The 27363-nt window shown below is 38.0% G+C and overlaps 2 protein-coding genes across 7 annotated transcripts in view; both read right to left on the bottom strand.

Annotated features, from left to right (window-relative positions):
* LOC134533103 (protein 4.1 homolog) overlaps window positions 1-27363 on the bottom strand; it is a 203699-nt gene that overhangs the window by 151201 nt on the left and 25135 nt on the right. The window lies entirely within an intron of this gene.
* On the bottom strand, window positions 1124-27363 carry LOC134533104 (uncharacterized). Of its 4 annotated transcripts, none has more exons than XM_063370354.1 (2): window positions 9450-27363; window positions 1124-9214 (listed from the first exon to the last, which is right to left on the bottom strand). In XM_063370354.1, the coding sequence occupies exon 2, from the start codon at window positions 8291-8293 to the stop codon at window positions 5945-5947; it is 2349 nt and encodes a 782-aa protein (XP_063226424.1). In that variant the 5' UTR covers window positions 8294-9214; window positions 9450-27363; the 3' UTR covers window positions 1124-5944. The 4 variants fall into 4 exon arrangements, with proteins under 4 accessions (XP_063226424.1, XP_063226426.1, XP_063226425.1 ...); XM_063370356.1 differs by having other exon boundaries at window positions 1124-8494; XM_063370355.1 differs by having other exon boundaries at window positions 1124-9632; window positions 10248-27363.

Raw genomic sequence — 27363 nt, 5'->3', positions numbered from 1 at the left:
CCATCATAAAACGCTACGAAACCAGGGACATTGGGGAAGGAATCACCAATGGCCTAGAGCAGTGACGAACAACAGGTGCCCCCCGAGTCGGATCTGACCCACGACGTAGTTTCGTACGGCCCCTTAAATCATTTAACACATAAATACTACCAGGTAAACTGTCGCGTGTCAGCCGTCTTTGTTTACACACATGTAGAATAAGTTGTAAGCAGACATTGCTGGAAAAAAAATATTCTCACAGAAATACTGAAAAATATTTAATATATTTTTGTAATTTATTTATTGCTTCATGGTAATTATTCTTATTTCAGGGTTTTGTGAATAAAATAATTTTTAAAAGCATTATTTTTCGTTTTCTTTTTCACCAGTGTCACATATTGTACTTATTGGTTGTACTGAATAACACAACGCTAAAAAATTTTGTCATCTTAATATTTATTTATACCTATGTGCCAGCCCCACGGATTAGACTCAAAATTATAATCTGGCCCTCGAAAAAAGTGCAGTCGGCCATCGCTGGCCTGGAAAGTAAGAATCCAATCCTGTATGCTCGAGATATGGTTCCGGAAAATCATGGAAAACCGAAGTCTGGAGGGTCGTATCGAAATTCGCACCCAGGTAATCTGGAATGCAGTCAAATGATTGTGTCAAGATGTTATTTTGGACATGTGCCATTGATGGTTACTCTGTATGTCATAGGAAACCTCAATAACGGCAAAAAAAAATTGAAATTACATTAAAGAGGAACTTGCAAGCATACATAGGAAATCAGCTAAAAATCTGCAGATGTCAAAAAATAAAAAAAAATAAAAACATAAGCAGCACAGAAAATTCTGTCAGTGGAATTATTAAAAAAAAATTATTACAGTGAGTTAAAACGAGGTGACAGTGGCAACACGGACATACAAGAATAACAAAAACAAAAAGACCTTGGACGCGTTGTCGTAGTGTTGCCCACATTATCTGTTTAGTATCATCGCTAGTTCGTCTGTTTGTCTCTGTGTAGTCCAAGAGTCGTCTTTTGTCTTATATAGTATCCTTTTAGCTACTGTATCATCGTTACTAACCCGCTGTGTCCACCTGTGCTGTAATAATGTTTTGACTTGATGTAAGTTTTTGGACATACGCCATTGCTAAGCATAGCAATGGCGTATGTCCAAAAACTTACATCAAGTCATGCACTCCCATTGCACAAATCTTTTAAAGATAACAATAATGTTTTGACTAATTCCTTCCACGGAATTTTCTATGCTACTTGTGTTTTTAATTTTTTGACATAAGCTGATTTTAACCGTTTTCTGTTGTGTTTGCATGTTCATCTTTTTTGTCCCATTATTGTGATTTCTTATGACACACATTATCACTAGCAATGACGTAACCTATGTCCAAAATAACACATTGAATCAATCTCCCCCAATGCTAGAATCATTCAAAGAACTTATCAAATGTTTGTCGCTGCGCCATCTCGGCCTCGCCCCGTAAGGCCTATGCCGGATTCTTGCCGCGTGGCTCTCTCGCTACCAGAAGTTCCCGCTTACAAACTACGGGCTTGCGGTGAGGAGCCATAATTATGTAGGGAGGTCCGCCATGTGGTGCTCAGAGCTGAACCTCAAGAGCGACACGTTACTTAATGAACACCGAGCTGGCGACCAGGCGGTTCGTTGCCCGTCCATGATCTTGGGAACAACCGACGAACCCGCGTCAAGTAACATTCACGTTCCTCCATTCCACATCCTCGACACTAACTAGTTGCCGCAGCTCACACGCAGAGTAGATGTATACAGAATGAGTCACGATTCTGCCGACTAAACCTCGGTTGCAAGATCATAAAGAATAACGGAATTTGAAAACATGCATACGACTTATGGTCTGCAAGTGCTTCCCAAGGCTTGGGATACGCCCTTGAAGTAGGAGTTGTGCAGATGTTTAATAGAAAGTATTGAAGATGTAACACTAAGCGTTTAGTAAATGTTGAATTAAACCATATTCTACAACCATCGAAAAACTTATCACTGTCATAAAAACCAATTACACTTAAATAATTCGGGTTAACAACTTTATTTTGCATGATTTTTTTTCTGAGGTTTTGTTATTCCCAAATTATTTCAATAACTCATCCAACGACAGCGATAAGTTTTGCAGTGAATGTACAAATAAGTTCAATTAAATATTAACCATACTGTAAATGTTCCATCCTAAATACATTCTCAATTATTTGCAATAAACCAATTGTTCAACTCCAGCTTCAAAGGCACTTTAGACCATACGTAGTACTACGATGTTTTCAACCCATACCTGCAGCCAAAATTTGTCGGTCGAATTCTGACTCATTCTTTGCATAGAGAGCGTTTGTGCTGCCAAGATATTGTGTAGGCAAAAAAATTTTTTTTCAGTGGCGAATTCGAGCCAAAGAATAAAGAATTAAGATTTCCTAGGTTTTCGATACTAATTTATTTAATTAATTTTTGGTGTTTTAGATTTGTTTTCTGGTGAATAAATGTGAAAGTAAGAGGTGAAATAATATGGGGGTATTGGTGTCTGTTCTGAAACTGCAGTAACTCTGGTTAGCATAACAAACAGTAGCTACGTAAGGGCTAACACTAGACATTTGTTTGATATCTCCGAAGCAAGTCGCTAAAAGAATAGTAAAAGCGCCACAGTGAAGTGAATCTTGTTATAAATAAAGATGTAAACAACAAATTATTCAGGGATCAACACCGCGCTCAATTATAACCACGAATGTTTTGCTATAAATTTTGACTTAAATAATTAGCATGTGGAAATATTGCGACCCGCCCCGGCTTCGCACGGGTGCAATGCTGATACTAAATATACTATTCATAAATATAAATATAGACTAAAAACAAAAGATAATCAACAAATATCTACAACAAAAGATACCTATTCTATTCAGTTATTTTTTGAACTTAAATACCTACCTTAAACTACGATTTTCAATAATTAAATAAAAAATATTTGACTTACTATTCTTTCGACTAAAAACAAAAAGATAATCAACAATAACAACAACATGATCTATCAGCCAGCGTTTGCAATGTAAGCGCAATAAAATTTGTTTATTTACGACATCACATTAGAAACCTCTAAAATTGTCAGTGTTTCTCTACTATATTATGCATGCATTATACATATAAACCTTCTTCTTGAATCACTCTATCTATTAAAAAAAAACCGCATCAAAATCCGTTGCTTAGTTTTAAAGATCTAAGCATACATAGGGACAGACAGCGGGAAGCGACTTTTGTTTTATACTATGTAGCAGTGGCGGATCCAGGATTTTGGTTTGGGAGAGGCTTGACCCAGCTGAGGCTAGGCCTTATCGAGGCAAACACTAAAACAATAGTGGACCCAGATGCTTTTGGAGGGGGCTTGAGCCCCTTAGCCCCCCCTCTGGATCCGCTACTGCTATGTAGTGATAACCCACTCCTCACTTCTTAACTGTGTGTTAAGTTATATTGCTATGATTGTGATCACATGGAAAAATGAATGTCCGTTTCTTCCAGCTCTGACTCGCTCGGCACGTGTCCTTGACGGAGATGCCTCGCCGCGGGAAGTTGGCGGACGCACAAAGGCGGTGGGTGCGTGGCGTACCGACGCGGCGATGCCAGCTATGGCGCGCGAGGACCCGGGGAGAGGGGGGGGGGAAGGGAGGGTTCACCGACCCCGGCACGGCATGGCGCACGCCGCGCCGGCGGGAGAGGCCTCCTCGTCGACCCACATGGCCGGGGCGCGGCCGCCACACACTCCCGGTAGCCTACTACTCACGTAGTTTCGGCTCCCTACCACGTTCGTGAAACTTCGTATTTCTCTCAAATATTGAAATTAAAAAAATCCAAGGGTTAGGTTAGGTTAGGTCAGTCACAACATGCTTGAACTTCCGATTTAGCGGCTGAAGTGGCGTTAAGAGGCCTATACAGACAGGGCGCAACTCCGCCAGCGGGTTCTTAGCTAACGATATCGTGCAGGGTGGGCGGGACAAAGCTGGGAGGAGGAGACGTGGATTGGTTATCTTGGCGGCGCGTCACTTCGACTGGGAGGCGGAGTGGGGGAAACACTTTCCACCCCGCCGTCATTCCAACTTGCAGTGTCTTTTGGGAAAGATCGCGGTGTTCCGTACCCGCTATCGCTCTGTCCTCGAGTCTCGTGTTGTCGCGGTGTCGCGTTACCTTCGAGGCACAGTTATTTACTATACGTCAGTGGATAAAGGCCACACTTGGCGTTGTGTTGAGCGCATTGCCCACCAACTTCCCAATTCTCTCTCCCGGCCAGGTTATTTACACCAGACAAGACTATTTGCTGGAGTATTTCTTCTCAGAGATCTCTCATTTTCCTTGCTTTCGGAGCTGCGCCGATCTTTCATTGCAAGTTCTATGGAGCTGTCAAAACTACGCAACTCATATCCATATAACGAATCAAATGCATTTTCCGTTATATTTAACCAAAAATGTTACATATGTTAATATCATAGTCGGAAATATGTAGGCCTACATGTTACCTAGTCAAAAATAATGCATACATAGCATAGCAAGTGCGCTTACCTATGCATAAACAACAGAGGTACGCATACGCGGACACATGCACACTTCCTTGCTGGGAAATTTTTCGTTTGTAGTTTTAAACCTTGCTGACTAAGAAATTAAAATTGATTTGTGCCAATTATTGGCAAGCAATGATTTACTTAAATGATTAAGTTGTGACTTATTGAGTTATGTAATAATTCAGTTATACACTTGGGTCTGGTTATCCTTCAAGTTGTGTGCTATTACGTGTCCACCAGCAACAAAGTAATATGATTACCATCAAATAAAGAATAATATTTTCCAAATTTTCAATTTTATACTATGTACGAACGTAGTTATATTATTAATGGGTTTCAGAAATAACTCATCAATAGTTTACATGATTTTTCACTCTTCCAGTATTTTTTTTAATGTATGTACTAAACTACAATTTATCATACGACTACAAACGAATCGAAGCGTGCACTGATGCAACAATCAGTCAACAAACATTCGTACATAAAAATATGTTAGTTTCAACAACAGGTTGAAATGCATCTCTTAGCTCAACGAAGTCATATAACATAGTCACAGGTACTATTTGTTGCTGCAAATTGTATTTAAAGTTTGCAAAATTACGGAACTAGTCGTCTAAGTCATCCGAAACGTGGTGACGTTATGAGGCAAAAATCGTAATTTTGTTCACCCGGACTTTCCCCATTCTATAACATGAAGTGAGTATACAGGAAGATGTGTGGCGTTTACGGTGAGTGACTAGTGTTCACAATTTTTATTCCAAACGTACACAAACCGGTTGTTTGTGAATAGTTTTTTTTTTTGTAATAATGACGCGATAACTCAGCATGTCAAATAATTTATTTGTAACTCCTTATTCCTTTAGAAATAGAATCTTTGCAATATTGTCAATATCAATTATTAGCGATTTTAAAAAAAAGTATGGTAAAGATAATATGTGCCAAAATGCATTTTCAATACGACACAGAATCATGTTATTTTTTCTACATTTTGTACATGTTTAGATTGTTTACAATTTGCTATTTAAAATATTTGTATGCATCTCCACCCAATAACTGTTCAGAAAATAACAATCATCGATTTATCTGTACAAATTATTTTTGGCTTTTATGAAGAAAAACAAAGTTAATGTATGATGTTGTACAAATACATCTTCTTTAATCAAATATAATTGAATTTGAACACAATTACACACCACAAAGATAAAAACATGCGTTTATGGATACAGTTGGGTACATTTAGATGGTCTGCTTTTACAAGCATAATTTAACAGCACACTGACTTTATATTTTCTTATATAATAAAGTTACATCGCAATAAATAATTTGAGAAAAAATACATAGGTATTATATTCCCCCATTTTTTAAGAAGCTAAGCTACAGAAGTAATTAATGAGCAGCTGAACAAGTCTTGACAGCAGCAAATTTTTTTCTTGCTCTTTTTTCAATAGCGTCAATAATGTATGGAGGGTCTCGAATTTCCATGCTCCTCGTATGCCTAGGGTCCACCAGTTCTGGCAAAATGCAGTTATAATAGAATTTTGTAAGATGTGGTTCCATCTCTTGTTTCCAAAAATTGTCATCCCTTTCAATTCGAAATATTGCCATCTCTTTTTCAACTGATGTCCAAACACCAAAAATGCAATATTCCCTCTCTGAAATGTGCAGCTGTCCCTGAACTTGATAAAAATATGAATGTGTTTTTTTCAGTTTCAGTTCATCTCCTTCGAAACTCAGATATCGGATGTTCCCTTGTTTAACTGCTGCAGTAACATCTTTTCCAATTGCAGATGATGGACACTTAACTTCTGCAAGACCCTTTTCTCCAATAACACCATCCGGAGTGGCACCCAAGAAAGGCAATTCCTTGTCAATGAAGAGTCCACTTTTTCCAACCTTAATTCCTTCTTGTTTTTCTAGTTGTTCTATAGCCATTACCTCAAACTTTTTACCATGATAAATTGCAGGCACGTTCAAAATATCGGAGGTATAAACAATACTGCGAACTAAGTTCGCGCAGCTTGTTGATGCACGTCTACGACAGACTTTCCCGAAATTCGAAGCCGTTAGAATTTTTCTACGTGTTTCAAGCCATTTTCCGCTTCCTGCCTGGAGAATTGTGTCTCTCTCTAACTGTTGACGGTCCTCTTGTGTTAGTTGTAACCTACTGAGGAAAGCTTGTTTCTGTTCCTCAAATGTTTCTGGATCCATGTCAGGCTGTTGACATTGAGGACCATAGTCCTTTTCTCCATAGGTTTTGGTGAGAGATTTTTTGGCTGTTTTCGTTGATTTAATTTGTTTGTTTTTTTCTTTTATTTCTAATTCCCGTCTTCGAAGTTCACGCCGTCTGAATTCTAACCTTTTTGAAATTTTATTCGGACTTATACCGTTGAACATGCTTTTGTGCAACACATATTGTGGTGTTTTTGTATTGTGTGCTATTACAGCACCAGCACATCTCCCTTGATAAGATCGTTTCGTTGCAAAGTTCACTCTTTTTCCTCCGGAAAATTTCGCAATTATTGAATTGAATTGTTCGACTTTGTTGCTATCTACATCATGTATGAGGCTTCGAGAATGAGCAGCTAAATACTGACATGCTTTATAAATATGAGACCACAAAGAATTTTTTTCCAACTCTGGGACAAGGTTTGATTCACCGTCTTTTCGACCATCGCAGAAGTAACCTAAAGTACTGCAATTTTTGTGCTCACCAAAAACGTGGCTCGGACCATTTTCAATATCGCATTTCAACTGTGAAACTTTAACTTGAAAATCAGTGTCCTGTGACTTTCTGTAAGCGATTGCTTTTTGCACTCCAATGGATAGTTTACTCATTTTACTATAAACTATTTTCCTCAGAATGGTAGTCCCAAGATTAGTATTTTCACTTGCAGAAATAATTTTTTTCCTGTAATTGCGGAGCAGATGATTCCTGCATTCTATCTTCTCAACAGTAAGATTGTCATATGGCCTAGCTTCCAGAATTTTCTTGTATACACTGCTGTCACCATCGGCTATAATTTTGGCATACTTTATGTTGTACATAGTTACACTCTTTTTGAATCCTTCTACTATTATTTTTGCTTCCATGCTACTTGAGCTACCTTCATGATTTTTATAGCAATCATGTGAAGGGATAGATTCGTTATTTTTCGCTCGAGCGCAAACATAGCAGTATTTGTTTGCAACTGCCATGAACAAAACTTTCTTAGTGCGATACCCCACTATCGCAGCTACCCCAGAAAGTGCATCGTATTTACATTTGTAGGAGCGTTTGCACCAACTGCCATCGACAACAACAGTAATGAGGGGAATGTTATTCTCATCAACTTCATCATTGGCTCTCGCTAATTCAGCTTCTTCGCGTGCAGCCTCTTCCATTTTTTCTGAAGCTGCTTTTTCCCAGCCATTACAGATAACATCGTGATGTTTGGAATAAGTTGCTGGCGCCATGCAAGGCACGCCTACTGCTGCACATAATTCTTGTAATTGAGAATACCCTGCCCCAATGCCCATAACTCCAGCAACAGCCCTTGAATTCATATCCATAACTGAATTATCTTCCATATTATGCGTAGGAACACCGACAGTCATGTTGCACATATTACAAAAAAATACTATAATAGATGAAAATCCTTTTCGAATTTCTTTTTTTACACACATATTTGCAAGAGTACACCCAAACGATTTATTATGCTGACTTGCTTCCGTGAGTTTTCGTAAGAAGTACGACATATCTACAAATCTGACACCGTACAACACTTCTTCAGTTTTCTCTTCGTCATTTGAAAACACTCTTTCACCCTGAGAACAGCTACTTGGTGAGGATGTGGATGTTTGCTGCTTTTGGAGTATCAAACCGTTGTCTTCCTTTACATGTTCAATATATTCATCCAAATGTTGATATTTTCTTGGAGTAATGAATAAACTGTTCGGCTGAAATCATCCATAAATACATTATTTTTGAATAACTTATATCTATTAATGTAACTAAAAATCATGTTATATTTCTATGTGCATAAAATATGTATATATTATTGTTTCCCAAGTTACGAATAAAAAAGGAGTATTGATAGCAGTAAAAGCAGTAAATAGTAGCTGTAGTATTTTTAATAGTTTTTTGTCCAATGTATGATGCATACTTTGAAAAGTCTTGCTACAATATAAACATTTTTAGTGCTTAAGTCAGTGTTCTTAAGAATGCTGTTTGTGTTTTAACTGGGTATGGTGTATCACTATTAAGTAAGGTAAAAAAAATATACTGTCTATTGTCACTAAATGGGGATAAGATTTTTTACTGTCTTCATTTATTAGCCCTGTTTTTAGTGAAATTTCAGATAAAAAAATATTTATGTAGTTTGAGTAGTGTAATTTTTCAATTTAAGTATAGCCTATTTGTAAAGTTAAATTATAACTTAACTGTAAATTTTTTAACAGGTCAATATAATTAAAAGCAATATCATTGTCATTCAGCTAACCTGATTGCTTGTCTCTGAATTGTTGATACATCTACTGTCTACAGTTGGCTCATTCCTGTCTACCAGCTCGTATGGAATGTCAATGGCTCCTTCGGTGGTTGACCAGAAAGAACATCCTGCTTCCATCTCAAATAGTTTCAGAGGCGGTTGCATTTCTGTGTAAGACACGGCTGTAGAGCTGAAAGAGCCACATTACAGTCGCAATAACATTTAACTATTTATATTGATTTATTTAGATAGAAACATAGTTTCGAAAGAATGTCTAGTTTTGTGTAATAGTATAACTACCGGACCGTGTGCAAATGATACGAAGGAAAAAAAGTAAACAATTTTTCAGGAAATAGTTGAAGAAAGAAAAATAGCATGTATTAATTTGTAATTAACTTATTTTTAAAGTGGCCTAAGGGACTTACATACACTGTCCATCTTCATTGTGCAGGACATTGGCTACAGAGTAGTTATTCTCTTCATCTGAAGTGTCATTTTCTCTTGAAGAAATTTCTTGTGCCTTATTTACTCCCTGGCTGCCAAGGTGACTTCGTGAGTCTCTGCCTTCCGGAACTTGATAAATGCAGCTATCAAGTTTAATTTTTTTCCTGCAATACATAAAATTTATCCTTTTTTTAATACCTAGACTTCTTTATTTTTTGTGCCATAAATGACCTTACACTGAACAGACCAAAAATCATATGTATATTTTGGCCAAAGCATATTTGTTAAATTAATAGAACTGGTTGTGTTGCCAATCTTACTTTCTCTAAAACAGTGGTTCCCAAACTTTTCGAGCTGGCGCCCCACCTTTCCTTATAGGAATACCTCCACGGTCTATCGGTCCATGGTGGAGTAAAAAACCTTATTTGTATCGTATCCCTTCCTTATGTATACATAATTTACCAACAAATATTGCAAATATATACATGTATATGTTTTTTTAAAGATACAGATTGATTATTTATAAACAATTTGTGTTCTGATTTTAAAATTGTTGACAAATAATAAGCACTTTGTAGCAAAACAGTTATTTATTTAACAATAGATACGTGTTTGCACACAATTCGATTTGTTTCGATTTTTCTTATTTTTTCTGGTTGTTTATTCGATGGTTTCTGATAGTTATAGGATTGAGTCGCGACCCACCTGTAACCCTTCCGCGACCCACCGTTTGGGAATAACTTAGATTTGTTTTAAATAAAATGTAAACAGTTACTCACTTTGCCGGATAGCTTTCTTCATGCACTCCGGAAGTTATTTCGTTTTCAATCAGTGCTTGATGGCTGCAGTGAATTCTTGATAGGCTCTGGTTTTCCAATTCTTCATTGACATTGTTTTGTTTAGGTATAGTTTTTTTCCTGTGAATAAATTGATAATTCAGTGCCAAATTAAAAAAATGTACACATACACATTTTAAAGGTTAATACTACAATGTTAATACAAACACATATTATATGCTTCGACTGTGAGGAGCCAGATTTTGTTTCCCCCCTCCCCCTTCTCAACAGGGAGCTCAGCCTGTCAAAACTGATAACTTATGGATGCATTACATATCATAAACATACATATTTAACCTATATATTTTAAATAAACTTTTCAATATGCTACTGTTCATCTAAGATAATTCAACATTATGGTGGGGAAGGTGTTGTAGGTGAGAGATCACAAGGTAAGTTTCGACTACGCAGGCTAATGAACGCCATCTGTATTTTGTATGACATATTACAAAACAAACTGACCTTTGACTCCAGTATGCTTTGAGATGAGTAGCTTTATTTTTCTTTCTTGTTGCAGAAATATAAAGATGATTCTTCTTTCCTTTTCTCCAGTTTCTCTTCTCATCCATTCTTGAAAAAGAAATCGTGCATATAATAGTATTTCTCGATGCTGTTACAAAGTCAAATATCGATTCAACAAGGGGTAAAAATAACAGTCGCTCAACTTTTTTCGCTTACAGATAACCTCCACTTGGCTCCGAATATGCCTTACTGAGTCTTCTCGCCGCGCGATGTGGTGGGCGTAGAATGGTTGAGGTTTGCTCTGGGAATAACTTCCTGAATCCTAGAATTTATTACTTCCCGACCAGGCGGCCTCAGCTGTAGACACATATGCTTATCGCGATATCCGATACCCCGACGCGCTGATAAGGCGACCGAGCAGCCGTCAGACGAACTTCCCCTCCGCTGCCTTCACAGCAGCCGCTAGCCCCACTCCTCGGCTCCAGTCGCCGGCTGAAGAATACGCCGCGCGAGGGAGACACTTCCCGGCAGAATAAATGTGCGGAAAACCATTTTGTCGTAGAAGAATTCTGGGAGTTTTTCAGCGGTGACCTATGTATTTTTTTACACCATTTTAATCAACGATTAATACTCTATCGTTGTGTGTATCTACTTTTTTTGTATGCATTACACACGATACATAAAACAGCTGCGTAAAACCACATATTCGGTAATATTTTTACCTATGTTACGAATTTTAAAAAGCATTATAAAAATTATAGATCGACCCATTCATCCTTTCCTTCTACACACAAAAAAACATGACAGTTTAGCTGTAATGGGAAGCTGCAAATTCTTCTTAACAAAAGGCCCTACAATCACGCCCTGAAGACTGTCTGTATAGGCCTCTTAATACCAAAACGCAAAACTTCGGGAAATCTTCGGAAATTCTCGCAGGGAACCGGAACTGAAACTACGTGAGTTGTAGGCTTCCCCACACACTCCACAACCGGCGACCAGGGGCATGTTCGCCGGGAGAAAACCACCTGCTCCACTCGCCGGCCGCGTTTCCAGGTCGCTGCCCATCACGTCAAAACCAAGCTTCCTCGCCACTGCTTGCATTTCAATTGCCCAGCACGAGTCAAAAACAAAGTTAATAAACAACGACGGTGAGATATTCTAAATGAGTAAAAAAAATAATAATAACAATCACAGGACAGAACTAAAAAAAAAATTACATCTAGGTTACTTAACTTGCAAATTTTTCTACTGAATTTCAAATTTTCTTGTCTTTAGATTTTTTTTTTATTAATTTGTGTTGTCCTGTCATGTGTTATTATTAATTTGTTTTGCTGATTCCAGTTAGGAAATGGAAAAAAAAAACATCTATTTATAGTAATATAGCAGTGATACATCACAATATAAACTGAACTTTAAAGATAAAATAGATCTTATGGCTTTTTTTTTACTTTATAATATTTGCTCACTTGCCTGAGCCGACAAGAAAATTTTAATTTTTAAGGGAAAAAAATTAATCAAAGCTACAGTCACTAAAATCATATATTCCAGATAAAATTATGCATTAATATTATGAAACTTAAACATATTCAGAAATTCAACGACTGGTTGATAGTGTGCCCCAAAAGTTATCTTAATCAAATACTAAAAATTTCTTTGCGGGAACTATCATCGTAAAATTGACACGAAAAATCAAGTCACCTCTTGAAGATCTTTACACCGTTTGATAGTTTAGAGAAACGGGTTGTTGCTATTTTGATTCCTGAAAAAGTCCACATTACGTAAAATAAGCGACCCAGTCCACCACTGGGTTTGGAAGGTATTTTTTTTAAGGTACTATCAAAACTAATTCACGAACAGTGAGCGAAATGAACGCTGAAAGTACTAAAGAACAGAAGGTAGCAAAAACGAAGATTCAGTACCAGCTACAGAATTATCTGTTTACAGAACAATCTAAAACATTGTTAACAACACTTAAATGTGTGTGTAAAAAAAATCGTTATGAAGTAACACCAACACCCAGCTAATTAGCTAATTGCTTGTGTCCAGAGGCGCAAGTATGTAGGAAACGCGTTTTTCACAAAAGGGGGGGGGGGGGGGGGACCGACACATGTCATCTCACTAGGCGGTCTAGGCACAAGTGCGTGCAATAAGCTGCAAACTTGAAAAATATTCAAAACTTTTTTTTCCCCTTGAAACATTAGATAGTTTTGGTGTGCATATGTTATTATTACGTAAAACATCCAAGTTTCGCGGTTACGAATTTCGCAAGCAGGGAACAGGCCACCGCAATGCGGGACTATAATTCAAGGGGGGGGGGGGGGCGGTTCCCGCCATACGTTTTGCCAGGTGTGTAGGCCTAGTCAGTGGTGGCCGCTACGCAATCGAGGGCGCCGACACACGAGGGACATTCCCCACAAAGCAACGGAGGCGCCCGCGGGTGGACTGTCTCCTCGTGATTACCGCCCAAACTCGCTCCGCACTCACTGGTCGACGGCCTCGGGGCACGCGGGCTGGGTTGCAGGCTCGGGGGAAGCCTACAACTCAACGTAGTTTCGGTTCCCTGCAAGAATTTCCGAAGATTTCCGAAGTTTTAGCGTTTTGGTACTAACGCCACTTCAGCCGCTAAATCAGAAGTTTCCAATGAAAACAAGCATGTTGTGACTGACCTAACCTAACCTAACCCCCTTCGATTTTATTAATTTCAATTTTTTAGAGAAATCCGAAGTTGCACGAACGTGGTAGGGAACCGAAACCACGTGAGTTGTAGGCTTCCCGCAGGCTCGGACCCCCGAGCAGGGGGTCCCTGCGCCTGCGGTGACGTCGGCGGTCTGGAGAAGTCTCCCCTCCCTCCGGCAGCGCGCCGGTCCCGGTGCGCGGGCACCAGACAGGTGACCAAGTGGTTCCACTCGGAGATCCCGTCCTTTCAGGAGTCGACGGCTAAAAACTTTATAGACGTGCACTTCACGTTTTGGTCAGTCACTTTTTACCCCAATTACGTGTCATATAAGTCAGATTTCGAAGAAATACTACCGAGTACCTACCCGTTACCATGGTGCGACTTCCGAAAAAATTTTATATAGTGTTTTTTGTTTCATGGTCCATAGACCCAAAACCACAGTCAAACTCAAAAGTTTATATATATATCACAATTTTGTGGACACGATAACTGCCGCAATCTCTTCCAAACTGATACATAAACTCGACTTGTGGAAAATCTCGGTCGAGTTCGTCAATGGGCACTATCCGACCAAAGGGGTAAATTTGGCAATTTTGTAACTAACGCTCTTTTTACCTAACAGCCTAGAATTTAGACCCGTATTTCCACCAATTAAAGAAAAAAAATATATATTTTTTTTAATCCAGGTGTATAGTAATAAAGATGTAGCCTGCGACTTTCTCACGTAGATAAGCACTGCTTCTTACAACCAGTAACTTTAACATGAATTATACATATTCTAAATAAAATGAAAAGTTTTCACACAGTACTGCTTTTTTTTTACTGTGCCTCTTCACAATTATCGCTACTATACCAGACAGGATATTATGTTAAGTATTCTAAGGCAACAATGTGATACGCATACTGTCAAATGTGTTTGGTTACATTTATCAATTGTAAATTATATTAAGACTTAAAAAGTTAAAAGGCTCATTTCAATGATAGTTTTATTTAGTGAAATAAATAAAATACTGAGTTAAAAAAAAAACAGTAATTGGAGCGCATGTGTTGCTTTCTAGTCAGTGTTTTATTTGTAGTAAGGAACAATAAGCCAGCTATTGCAAAGAGTGAAAAAATCAAAATTGCCGGAATGGGATACGATACACATATCGCTGTGACACCTTGTTTTACTATTGTCAATGATTTAGGGCTATATTTGGCATTTTACAATTAAAGAAAGTTTTCTTCCAAATTTCCCTAATTTCAAAACTCTCATCTTGCTAATCAAGCCCTAAAGCAAAATATAAGATTTACTTTAAAAATTAACTAATTAATTTTGTAACAGATACAATTTCAATTGAATGACAACATTGCTGGACCAGAAGAAACGAAATATAAGAAAAATGGAATCACAACAGCCAAGAGTGCGACGGCGGCAATGCGAATATTTCTAACAAATCATATTCGACACATATATGACGTCAACGCGACAAAAATTGGCAGACGTAATAGGCACATTTCCATCGCGTCGCTGAAGCGGCGTTACTTAAATGCACATTAGAATTTTGTTTTCGAAAGAGGGTTATAACTGGTGCACTGATAATTCTATTTATTGCTGTTGTAATTTTAAGGTTTAGTTTACTACATTTTTTAGCGAAATCTCTAAAATGTGTTTACGCACATTGATTTCTATAATTTAATGTTACATTTTAATTTTAAAAATACTCTCGAACACAATATCGCGATATTTTGCTGACGCGTCGACATTTCGCATCGCGCCGTCGCGCCGTCGCCGTTGTGATAGCAGCGTCAGAGCGGAGAGTGTGCGAACAGAAACCTGAGAATCTTAGCCTCACATGTTCCATAATTAACCTATGAATGTTTACAGCCTTCACCTGCTACTCAACTTTAACCGTCAGTTTTCAGCACGACAATATAAGAAATTTCAAACCAAACCACGCAAGGGCGTATCCATCTTAAAACGGAAGCAAGGGGGTTAAGAGGGCGTTTTTCATTGAGGAGCATGCCGCAGTGTCTCTATTTTGTAATTATTTTCTTTGAGGAGATTTAAATGCCTGCAACTAAACTGTTAATTTTTTTTCTCGGAAATTTGACGCTTATATTTTATTTGTTCTCTTCCCACCCCACCCCGTGACACCGAAAAGGGTGCCAGCTGCCTCCACTCCCATACCACCCCCTGGATGTACGCCATCGATGGAACCTGATGTTATCTTCAATTCCAGCTAAGGAACCAAGCGGGTCATCGACGGGACCCCCGTATCGGCGAGTCACAGAGGCGCGCCAGCTCCTTCCCTCGTGCTCTCATTGGCCCAAGCAAGTCCCGCCCCCTCCCCCCTCCTCCTACCAGTGCTAGTACTTGCTCGCCACGCAGGGGCGTGCTAGTGCTCGACAGGCGCAGCACACGGCACAAACACTTTCTTCACAGCAAATAAAAACAGTTTATTAATACTTAACATTAAATCAACCATAATAGTTCATACAAATTGATTTATTTCTATTTTTTTTCATATACGTACTTCTTTTTAATCCTTACCATGGTGAGACTTTCCGATAATTTTGACCTTTTTTTCTCGTTTCATGGTCGCTGGTCCCCAAAACCATCGTAAACTTAAAAGGTTTTATATATATTTATAAAAGTTTCACTTTCTATGGACAATTCCAGACAGATGGGGAGTTTCTTTTTTGGTAAACAATAAAAAAATTACGAACACTTTTTTTAGTATAAAAAATATTTCATCCGTTTACAGTTATGAAACCTACTTATAGCAGAAGATACCAAAAACTTTTGTTTGATAATTTTTTTTTTTTTTGGTAAATTCAACCATTAGTTCAAATAGCAGTTGAAGGACAAAAAACATATTAATGACTCCCTTGGTACGCACAGTATTAAATCCGTTCAAATTGTTAGCCTTCTACATATGGCCCAAAACTTTTCTGAAAAAGCCAACCCTGACCGTAATGGATGAAATTTGTTTTAAATGTTCCAACTTGCAAACCGAACCCAGAGTTTTTTTTTATTTAATTTAATTCAACTACGGACGTCTATAGCAGTCCCCAACTGCGACGAGACGAGACCAGTAGCTGCTCAGTCGGCAACGATGGAGCGTGGGGAAGCGACGACCCGCGCGGTGCATTGTGGTTCGTCAGGCGTTTGCAGGTCACTGGGTCACACGTCGCCGGCGGCAACCGCCTAAAAGCCAGGAGGCCACGACTACCGGCCTCCAAACGCTGTCACCCAACCTCGTGCCATCAACAGTCCGACAGTCTCTGATTCAGAACATTCTGCGATCCAGCACACACTGAGCATGTTGCGTTCAGATTTTTTTTTTTTTTCGGGTGGGTTTCGGGGAGTTTACACAGGAGATCCGGATCACGGAACAGAGCAAATGTACACTGATCCGAGTCCGGAGAAACCCATACAAGTGGCACGGTGTTGCTGTGCTGTGGTGCGATACGACAGCTTTAATCCAATAACAAAACAATAAAGCTAGTGTGTCGTGCAATGACGGTGCTTTCTCACGAATTCAGTGAAAATACACACCGATCGAGTCCCGTAGGTACCGACGAGTGGCGTGCTGCTTGCAGGGCAGTGCCGTAATATGGGACTATAGCGATAACCGGGTTATAAAATAACTAATACAAATACGAATGCTTGCATCTTCATTCACCAGAAAATTCCATACGCCGACAGTTCTACTGTACTAAGTATAATTCTAGTAAATTAAGGCACGCCGTACGATAGTAATCTTAAATTATATTAGGTCCTTATTATTTAGTAATAGTACTAATACAACAAAAAACCCAAAAAACTAAAACCAAACTATAAAAATAATTAGCTTATCCTAGATTCAGCCTAAGCAATGTGCGCCCATGCAAAAATAAACTGCAGGGCGCACTGCGCACCATAGAATCTTTTAATCAAATGTCTAGTTTATAAGTTTGTTGTTTTTACTTCCTTTCTGTAGCTTTTTTGTGCTGCTGGAAGCCCGTTGGGTAGGGAGTGTAGCCTACCACCACCAGGGGCGCTTGCGTCTCTGTTTATCCAAATCCAGATGTGACTAAAATATAAAAGTTTGCCTCTTCCGAGTGCCCCCAAACCCGCATGGTAAACTCTGTTATACCCTGTCCAACTCTTCATCCATACCATCTTATGCATCCACACCGCTATTAATGCATACCCTATTGCACCACGCATGTCTGAGCCCAGGTTTTTCTTTTTCTTCCTGTGTATGCAGGTTTTACCTGAGCCCAACGTAGCGTAGTTTTAATCAAGATTTAAGATAAGGGAGTTAGTCATGGCTTCAATCGCTGCCATGTCTGGTTAATCCCTGAACAAAGCACCTTCTCCCTGCATGGCTGGTCCCCAGAATGACTAGACGTATTTGCTTCGGTCCCTCACTAACACGGACCATTCCTACAAAATACATAGTTATAGTTAGGTTAGGGGAAGGTGGAGGGGTAAATAGAATCACGGACGCTACTTGATAGATACCATTTTTTTATACAGTAGTGCCCATGTGTATTATTTTCATTACATAGGGAAACTTTTTTAAAATATCGTAGTACTGTAATTGCATTTATCCTTGGTATTCCCGATGTACTGAAATTCAATAATCCGGCAAATTCGTAAATCCGGCACGGCCGTGGTCCCGAAACTGCCGGATTACAGAGCTTTTACTGTACAATTTTTGGAGTAAAATTTCGGACTGGAGTGACCTCAAATTAGAATCAACACGAATCGATAACGCAGCGAAAGCAGACGTTCTCCGAGCGTTGACACATAATGTCCAGCAATGTGCATACAAACAGAATTACCCGGCTTATACAAATCTTTTTGTTAACTTTTCAATACCAAAAACCTGCAATATGTCCATGAAAAGAACCAAAATTAATTGTTATGCGTTTATTGCTAACACGGTCGTCGTTACAAAATTTTTATGGATTCTTTAATGTGTTTACAATTTTTTTTTCCATAATAACAAAAAGAAGTATGATTATGTATGCACAAGGTGGAGTTTGTTACATCGCACACGGAAAAACCATTACAGATAAAATTCAGCCTCACGTGCAAAAAAAAAAATACACATCTTCTAAAAAAATACTTGCCACGCCAGCATTCCAACAAAGACAAAACCAAAATGAAATATGCATGAAACAGTTAATGATTAGCTGCATACAGAATATGGGCTTTTGTCTAATCATTTATATTTAATTCCCTGACTTAAACGTGAATTTCCTAGACTCTGCCTTGATTTTTCTAGAAGCTTAGAATTTCCTGAAAATTCTGAACAGACTATTAAGAAAATAATGTTCAAGAATAAACAAAGTCGAAATGCAGTGACTAGTGATCCCCGGGTCTCCTGAAAAACGTAATAAAAAATTAATCCACAAGAATTATACTTTCTTATCGGGTAAGTTATTCCTCTGCTGCAATTTTCTTCAACATTACTCAACCACGAGCTAAGCGATTGTGAATAACAAACAAAATGGCGACATTTGTTTTGGTTTTGATCCCAATGCTAGGCAGCGTCTACGTTAAAAAACGATGATTGATGCAATGAGATAGGGAAAAAAAATATACGGCATTACCAAATATCACGTCACTGAAAATAAATGTAAATAAACTGATTAACATAATTCACCCTACCAGGCTCAAAGAAATACTGTAAAAAAAAATGCGTCAAGTTTGGTAAACAACGCGATAATACTAAATTACCATTAATTATTTTTTGTAATTACTTCATTATAATAATGGTTATTATAGCTGTTTCGCAATCAAAACAAACGCTTACAGTAGAACTTCTTTAGATTTCCTTTCTTCTAATTGAGTGTGTTTCCAACGCTTGTCTACAGGAAATCTGGCGTGGGCCCTTATTACTAAAATATTCATATGTAGAAAATACGATTACATATTTTAATTGTTAGGTCACAACTGGAAAAAAAGAATAACGCGCTTGGGTGGCTTTTTCTTCGAAAGGCTTTGCGACAAGGAACGAACTTCTCTTCGCAAGTAATTACCAAATTAACATTCTAGGCCAGCTGTGTATGTAAGCCGGTGGCCCGAGTGGCATTTCATTCCCACCGAGGCTGCGACATTGGCTCGCCGGCTAACAGGATGTCACTTTCTAGAACGCTAAATAAATTTAAACATCAAACAAGATTTCGATCAGATCTATGGATATTAATTACTTAGTTGCTTGAACTTTGTTTCCTTCAAAAATCCAAAATGTTATATCAGGGAAAGGAAGGTAGTTTGTTGATGCAATGAACCACGTGTATCAATGATGTATTTTTGGGGCCTTGACAAACTGCCCCTCTGCCCCGTCCCCCGTGGAGGAGGAATGAGCGGCAAGAGCTCCCGACTAGGAGGTGACGTCATCGCCCGTCGCACGAGAGGCGTTGCGAAAGGCCGCAAGCAGCCGCCGCCGTTAAGGGTCTGCTGACCTGGTTCCCCGAAGTGGCGGGACTGCACCAAGCAAGTCCGCGACGTGGAGGGGAGTGTAATCGTGCTCGCCTCATTACAGCTGCGAGGCGTGCCAGAACTGCGGTGCGCGCACCACCACTATTTGGCTTGAGGCACGAGAATGTTATCATCCTCGAGCGCAAAAAAAAAAAATTCCAAAATTTAGTAACAGCAAAAAAAAAAATCACGTGATACATAACTCAATGTGAAATGGTTAACTGTTTGCATGTAATTCTATTTGAAAACAAATTCATTTAATTTTAAATTACAAGGCACCATCATCGCTTACATTATAGTACCGCTAATTATTACTGATTAATTACCACTGATAATTATATTTATTGCTGTTGTATTTTTAAGGGTTAGTTTACTAAATTTTTGAGCGAAATCTCTGAAATACACAATACCGTGAATTATTCTAAAATGAAAACTATAAATTTATTATCGCAGTTGTCAGGATTGGGGTGCGAAATACCACCAACTGAAAAGCTATATTTGGTTTCGGAATCGTAAGCTATCCGCCTGGGGAGTTTATTCACAGTCACTCGGACAATAGTTCCCGATCGTAAAATAACGATTTTCGGACGATTTCACGCGTTTGGTATTCCAAGTCGAAGTGTGGCGTCTCGAGTATCGCCGGCCGCCGATCAGGACAGACACACCGCCGTTTAGGAACCTGACTTCACGATCGGCCACTAGCTTTCAAACATGGCGGCTAGGAGGCGTGGTGGCAACAGTTACGCATAAGCTGGATATTCACGCATCCACTGTTTTTAGACACTACTTACATTATTCTTAAAGTAAAGTTAAATTCATTTAGATAATTTATTTTTAACTACTTGTTATTTTAATGTATGCGACTCATTATAATAGTGTTAACACGATTCATCCATGCAAGTTGGAAGTGGAGTTGTGTGTTAGGTCAAGCCTTAGAGGGAACAATATTGTGTGTTCAAATTTCTCCCAAAATATATATTTTTGTTTTATAAATTAAGTAGAATTTATTGTTGTCCAACAAATAACAACTTATTTTTTAAGGTGCTTAAATAAACAATTAAGCGTTGAGCTTGTCTTGCCTAACTTTATCAGCATACTCAGATACTGTTTAGTGATATTATTTTTGTATTTACTATTATGATTAATACTTTCTAGTCTATTAGTTTTTAATTTTTTTCTAATTTAAACCATGCTCGATTGCCGGAGATTGAACTGGAAAAGACATAACAAAACAAATTACCGTCTTTCTTTTTGTGAACGAAAATGAATACTAAATAACTTTGAAGAATTTAGAAATTAAATTTAATGTTTTGGAGAACTGGACCCAAAAGTATCTCACGCGTGGTATGCCATAATAGACAGTCACCCTAACCACTAAGCTAAGTAAACATATTGATAAAAATATCTCTCTACTGTTATAACTACATTGAAAAATGCAGAGTAGGCTTGAGAATAAGCCAATATTTATTTTTTTGTTAACTTGTATTCTATTTTAAACTTTTAAAAGATTATACTTTAAATGTTTCAATGTTTTATGTAGGAAAATTCCTAGTAGCCGTAAAAAAAACACTGAGTTGAATTAACTTTAATGCCAATCGGACATATAAAAATAATAATTAACAGTTTGTGTTACATTTAGTTTAGCAAGATTTTACTAGTGTAAACTGCACAGCAATTTTCGTAAAACGAATACCATATTACTCTAACCCAAATACACACGTGTTGATACACAGAACATTTTATCGGCGTAAAGCGGAAAACTTCTCTTGCGGGAAATTTCACTTGTTTCTCTGCGATATCTAGGTTATACGCCAGATTACGAAGCAAACAAATATTACAAAATTTGCGCAAAATATTTCGTGACTATATATATTTTAGAACACAAGTGTATTCTTATTTTTATTCAGTTACAGAGCACTGAAAAAACGTTTTGTCAGTACACAACTTATAAATATTTTGTGTTTACAACATAGTATTATTTTTCTATGTACACTAAGTGGCATATTAGTGACAACATTTTTCTATCATTAATTGATGATATTGTTGGGTCTACAAAAATAGTTTACCGTCACTATATATATAGATTTTTTCAGTGTAACTGGATTGTCATGTGTGTGCACACTTATGACAGAGTTCGGCGATTAGATAACCAGTGCCGAGTTTCCCAACGAAATAAGGAAATGGCGTCACACACAGATAGAAGCCAATTAACAAAACAGAAGCATTAGGAGTTCAGATAAGCTAACGGAACCACGCCCAGTAAGTTCTATTTTTTCCATTCATGAAGTCCATAAATAGTAAGGTTTATCAATGTTAGCATGCAAGCCGCAGCCGCTCTGCAATCCTTACATAAGAAAAAAAACCGAATGCTAGTTCAAAGAACGAGTGAATGAATGGAACTTTGATTACAAAAATTAATGTGTAAAAAATTAAACAAGAAGTAAATGAATAAATCACAATCAATGTAGCACACAAAAAATTGTCGTCGTCGTCGTCGTCGTCCCCGAAAAAATAATTATGTACTACTTGTGAAATTCCTGAAATGTAACTAGCATTATTCGGGTTCCTTCTGGCCGAAACTAAATATATATATATATAAAATTATATATTAAATTATTATTAAAAAAATTTTTGGAACTGTCACTCTTAAACCTTCATTTAACTTAAGAGTATAATGTAAATTATACTTTTTTTGGAAACATATGTTATCTCACGCCCAAATTTTTTTTGTAATTACTTTTATTTAAGGTCTATTTTTTTTTAAATTTCAACTCGATACCTCCCTTGCATTTGTTGTTCTGCAACAAATAGTTTTAACGTATGTTCACTTAGTGTAATAAAGTGGACGTCAGAAGTCATGTAAGTCTTCGTAATAATTATCAATTGAGCAACTTTTTACATCCATTAAATTACACTGAGTGAATATATGTTATATGAATTTATGAAAGAACGACAAATGCAAGGGCAGTATCGAGTTAAAATTTTTATAAAGTAATGTAAAGTAAAACAAAAAAAACTAAACCAAATCAACATGGCGCGTGAGACAGACCCATAAGTAGAGACCAGCAAAATTCGCGGATTCATTCGGTGATAGACTAGAATTCAAACACATATACCTCTTAGATAATTTTACTATTGGCTTACTGTTAATCTTGGCGAATCTCAACCAATTATAAACCCTCAAGCAAAGAAGGATCGAATCACAGGCAAACCAGCTGAGACGACCAATGAACTTGCGTTATTTGCCCAGTGTACAGGAGAATGTGCAGTCTATCCTGAAGGCCATCGAAACCGCGAATTTTGCAGGTCTCTAGCCATGAGTTTGTTTCCCGGCATATTGCCTACTTCATCGTCAACTATATCTTTGTTATGTTGAATTGGTTATTTTGGATAGCTAATGGATTCGTAGCTTATGTTCAAATGCGGTTAAAGGTAAGGGAAGGCGAGGCGGGGATGCGAAGGAATGCGGCAGTAGGAGCGACTTGCACGGTTGTTGCGCCGTGAAGGGTTGGTTGTGGCCAGCGCTCCAACAAAGACCGGAAACGGATCACCGCAACCTTGAGGACCTGCCTTCGAGCGGGCAACAGCTGACAACGCGCTGGTTCCAGGACGTTCAACCGTCCGCATCCAGCGTGACGTGTCCCCGTGGTCGGCTGTAAGGACGACTTTTACACGCGCGGCGAGTGCGGTCTCCCCACTACAGCGCTCCAACAGCGAAATTTCAGCGAATGACGAAAAAAAAATCACGTACTTTTGATAATCTAGATCAGTGGTTCCCAAACTTTTCAGCTGGCGGCCCACCTGTCCTTATAGGAATATCTCCACGGTCTATCGGTCCATGGTGGAGTAAACAAACCTTATTTGTATCGTATCCCTTCCTTATGTATATATAATTTAGCATCAAATATTGCAAATATATACATACATATGCTTTTCTTAAGATACCGTTGATTATTGATAAACAATTTGTGTTCTGATTTGAAAATGGTTGACAAAATATAAGCACTTTGTAGCAAAAACACTTATTAACAATACATATGTGTGCTTGCACACAATTCAATTTGTTTCGCTTTTTCTTATATTTTCTGATGGTTTATTGGATGGTTTCTGATAGTTTTAGGATCGAGTCGCGACCCACCCTTTGGGAACCGCTGAATTCTAGACTGTTTAAGTTATAAAACTTCCGTGGTGTAAAATTTGACAGGCCTTTTTAGACCGATAATACACGCGCCAATCAGAGGAGGGACGGCTGTATTGTTGAATATTTGAATATTTAATTTTGAATGATGCTATCGTCGTTGCCTGAGCCGTGAACACACAGACGGCAGGATCAGCAGTGACGTACGCTGACTCAGTCCGGCCCACGAGTACACGCCTCGAGACAGGGCGAGTGCACTCAAGACAACCACCCTTTAAGTGCGTTAAGTGCGCTTGCCCATGCTTGTCAGCGTCACGCCTCACCGAGTGTCGCTTACCCGAACTAACGCCCAAAACGCGAGGGGACAGATATGTCCCACCAACGAGGGCACTTTTTTCGGACAGGTAACTAACTTTATCAATGGTTTTAGTTTGACAGCTGAATATTATTAGGTTACATCACTTTTTAAGGGGGGGGGGGAACTAGAAAATGGTTGCCTAAACTTTAGTTCTGCAGAAATAAAGTACTTGTTTCAATTTAACGTAATAATTAGTGTGGAATGACGGCTTAAGGCTCGGTCTCCCACGTAATTTAGATTTTTTTTAAACTAGTTTTTAAGGACTGTTTCTAAAATTTGTCACTATTTTTTTTTTAATTTCCAATATAATGGGTGTGAAAAGTCTCACAAGTGATGATAATTACAAATACTTGCGTGCCTTTTTACACCCAAGTGAATATCTGTTGAAAATAGTAGTGGTAGAATCACAAATGCAAGGTAAATGTCGAGTTAAAATTTAAAAATTATCCTTAAAAACATTAATGACGTAAAACTAAAAAAAAAAAAATCGACATGGCGTGTTAGACCAGGCCTTGATGCCTAATATAAATCCGTCAAAAAAGTCCACTAGTATTTTTTTTCCTCCTGACGTCACGCGAACGTGTACGCCTGTACAGAAGGAGAATGAATAGTCCGCACCTCGAGGTGCAAAGCGGAATGCGCATGAGGCGGCTGGCGTCCCTAGCAACGGACGGCGAAGCCCGGACGCGGCGCTAACGCGACGGCACACAGGAATCGACGGCATAACGGTAGCACGAACGGCGCCCGACTCCGAAAGCAACGGTATAGCGTGCGCTCCCGTGAAAGTGGCCACTATCTGTGGAACTGGGCACATCCAGTCGCACATTCTCACCGACTCACGCTTCGAAAGACATGTTCGGGTCGGTTGTTTTTGCTGGGAAAGGCGACTCGGCGAACGATCGCTCAAGGTATTAAGGCCCGGTCACACACGCCATTTTTTTTTTTTTTTTTTTTTTTTTTAGTTTTTCCGTTATTTATTACTTTTATTTAAGGGCTATTTATATATAACATTTTAACTCTATACCTCCCTTGTATTTGTTGTTCTGCCACAAATATTTTCGACAGATATTTACTTAAAATAATATAGTGGGTGTAAACAGTCGCACAAGTGATTATAATTCGAATCAATTTTTATACCCACGGTAATACACTAAACGAATATTGGAAATATTTGCAGCAGAACTCCAAATGAAAGGGAGGCAAAGAGTTAAAATTTTATAAATAGCTCTTAAGCTTCGGCTTCACCCTCCATATTACATTTTTAATTTTTCGATCATTGCATATTTCCATAAAGAAACTGATCGAAAATTATATTACAGAACCAATTTAATATGTGTTACCTAGCTATTAAAATTTATAAAAATAACATCTTGTGAATGACCTCAAAATAACTGCTGAACAAAAATTAGAATTATAAATATTCGTGTGACCTTTTACAAATGACAGATAGCAATAAGCATATACCTGACGATAACATCCAATACAGAAAACAAAATGCAATGTTTATGTAATGGAACATCTGAGAAAAATAAAAATATGGAATGGAAATGAGATAACACAACGTGGGGCTGAAACAGAGCCTTAAATAAAAGTAATGACAAAAAATGGGTGCGTGTACTTCTATAAGCGTTTTAGAAGTTATACTTATCGTAGTCAAAAATTAACTTTAATTTTGAATGCAAATAAATAATAGAAATAAAATAATAAAAGGCCTAAAGTCATGTTATAAATACGATTGGTAAAGTACAAATTCAATCAAATAAAAAAAAATACTCTATCATTATTCAACATTAATATTAACACGTGTATAAAATTTATTATTTAATTTAGTAAAATAATCTAGATAAATTTTAGTCAATAATGAAACTCAATAAATATGCGGTATGTGTATCTAATTTTATTAATTGGAATTATTTATTAAATAATAATGAAATAATTTATCATGCAAATACATTACACAACGGGATCATAAACTCACATAAATACACATGAAAAAGTTTATAAGCACAATTTATATCACTAATATTTATAATAAATAAATGTTTTTAATGATATGGACCAGAAATCAATATCAACCACTAAAGTATAAGATTAGAAATCACATACATAATATTTAATTGTAAGTAATACTTTATTTTTATCCTGTGAAATTTTCGTTGTAGGTGCGCGCGCATCGTAAAAATTCACTCTCATTTTTTTCATAACGCGCCTAAAGACGTATGTATAACTAGGGGCAGGCATTTTTTGCGAAAAGATCTGAACACTTATTAGACTACAACAAGGTATACCCGCACCTGTGGTTTCTTCCTTGTGTTTGGCGGCCGTCTGCTAGAGAAGTCGTTGCCTTATTTGACCGAGCCATTCAGAACATATTTGCTTTGCACTGAATTACTGTGATTGGTGTTGTTACAATCGATATGTATCTGGGAGAAATTCACCCAATCACGAAACACGGACGATGCTACAGCGTTTTAACTTACAGCTAGTCTCAAAATCTTTTCACGAAGTCTGCATGCCCCTACATATAGCTTCAAAAATTCAAAATGGCGTGAGACGGAGCCTTAACTCTTATGGCATTTAAAGACGCCCGGGTGAAATCATTTACACTGTACATTTGTACGACTGCTTCGTCACTGTGCACGGTAGACAGCGCGCGCCAGATTATCTGCGAGCCCGGGTGTCACAAGACAATGGCGTGCTGCTATTTCTGGACGGCACGTGATCGAGGGTGTAACTAAGCCGATCTAGTAACTCTATACCACGTAACGAATAACATGAAAACTGACAACAGTAACAAAGTATCCTATTGTATGCAGGAGAGTACGCAGAATTTCGTTTCGATGAAAAGGGGGGAAAGAAAAGTAAGGGGCAGGAAAATAGAACCACTTTGTCCGCTGCTTTCAAATTCTTTCCATTTGTTGGTGGCAAGCGTAATTTTTTAAAATATAATTTATAGGGAAGAGG

This window comes from Bacillus rossius, chromosome 6 (genome assembly GCF_032445375.1).
Source record: "Bacillus rossius redtenbacheri isolate Brsri chromosome 6, Brsri_v3, whole genome shotgun sequence".
Classification (NCBI taxonomy): domain Eukaryota; kingdom Metazoa; phylum Arthropoda; class Insecta; order Phasmatodea; family Bacillidae; genus Bacillus; species Bacillus rossius.
The sequence above is the reverse complement of the archived record's forward strand: the minus strand, read 5'-3'. Positions and strand labels throughout refer to the sequence as shown.

What these genes read in the sequence shown, in the direction of transcription:
- LOC134533104 (XM_063370354.1), bottom strand. Translation starts at nt 8,293, where the DNA reads ATGTCGTACTTCTTACGAAAACTCACGGAAGCAAGTCAGCATAATAAA.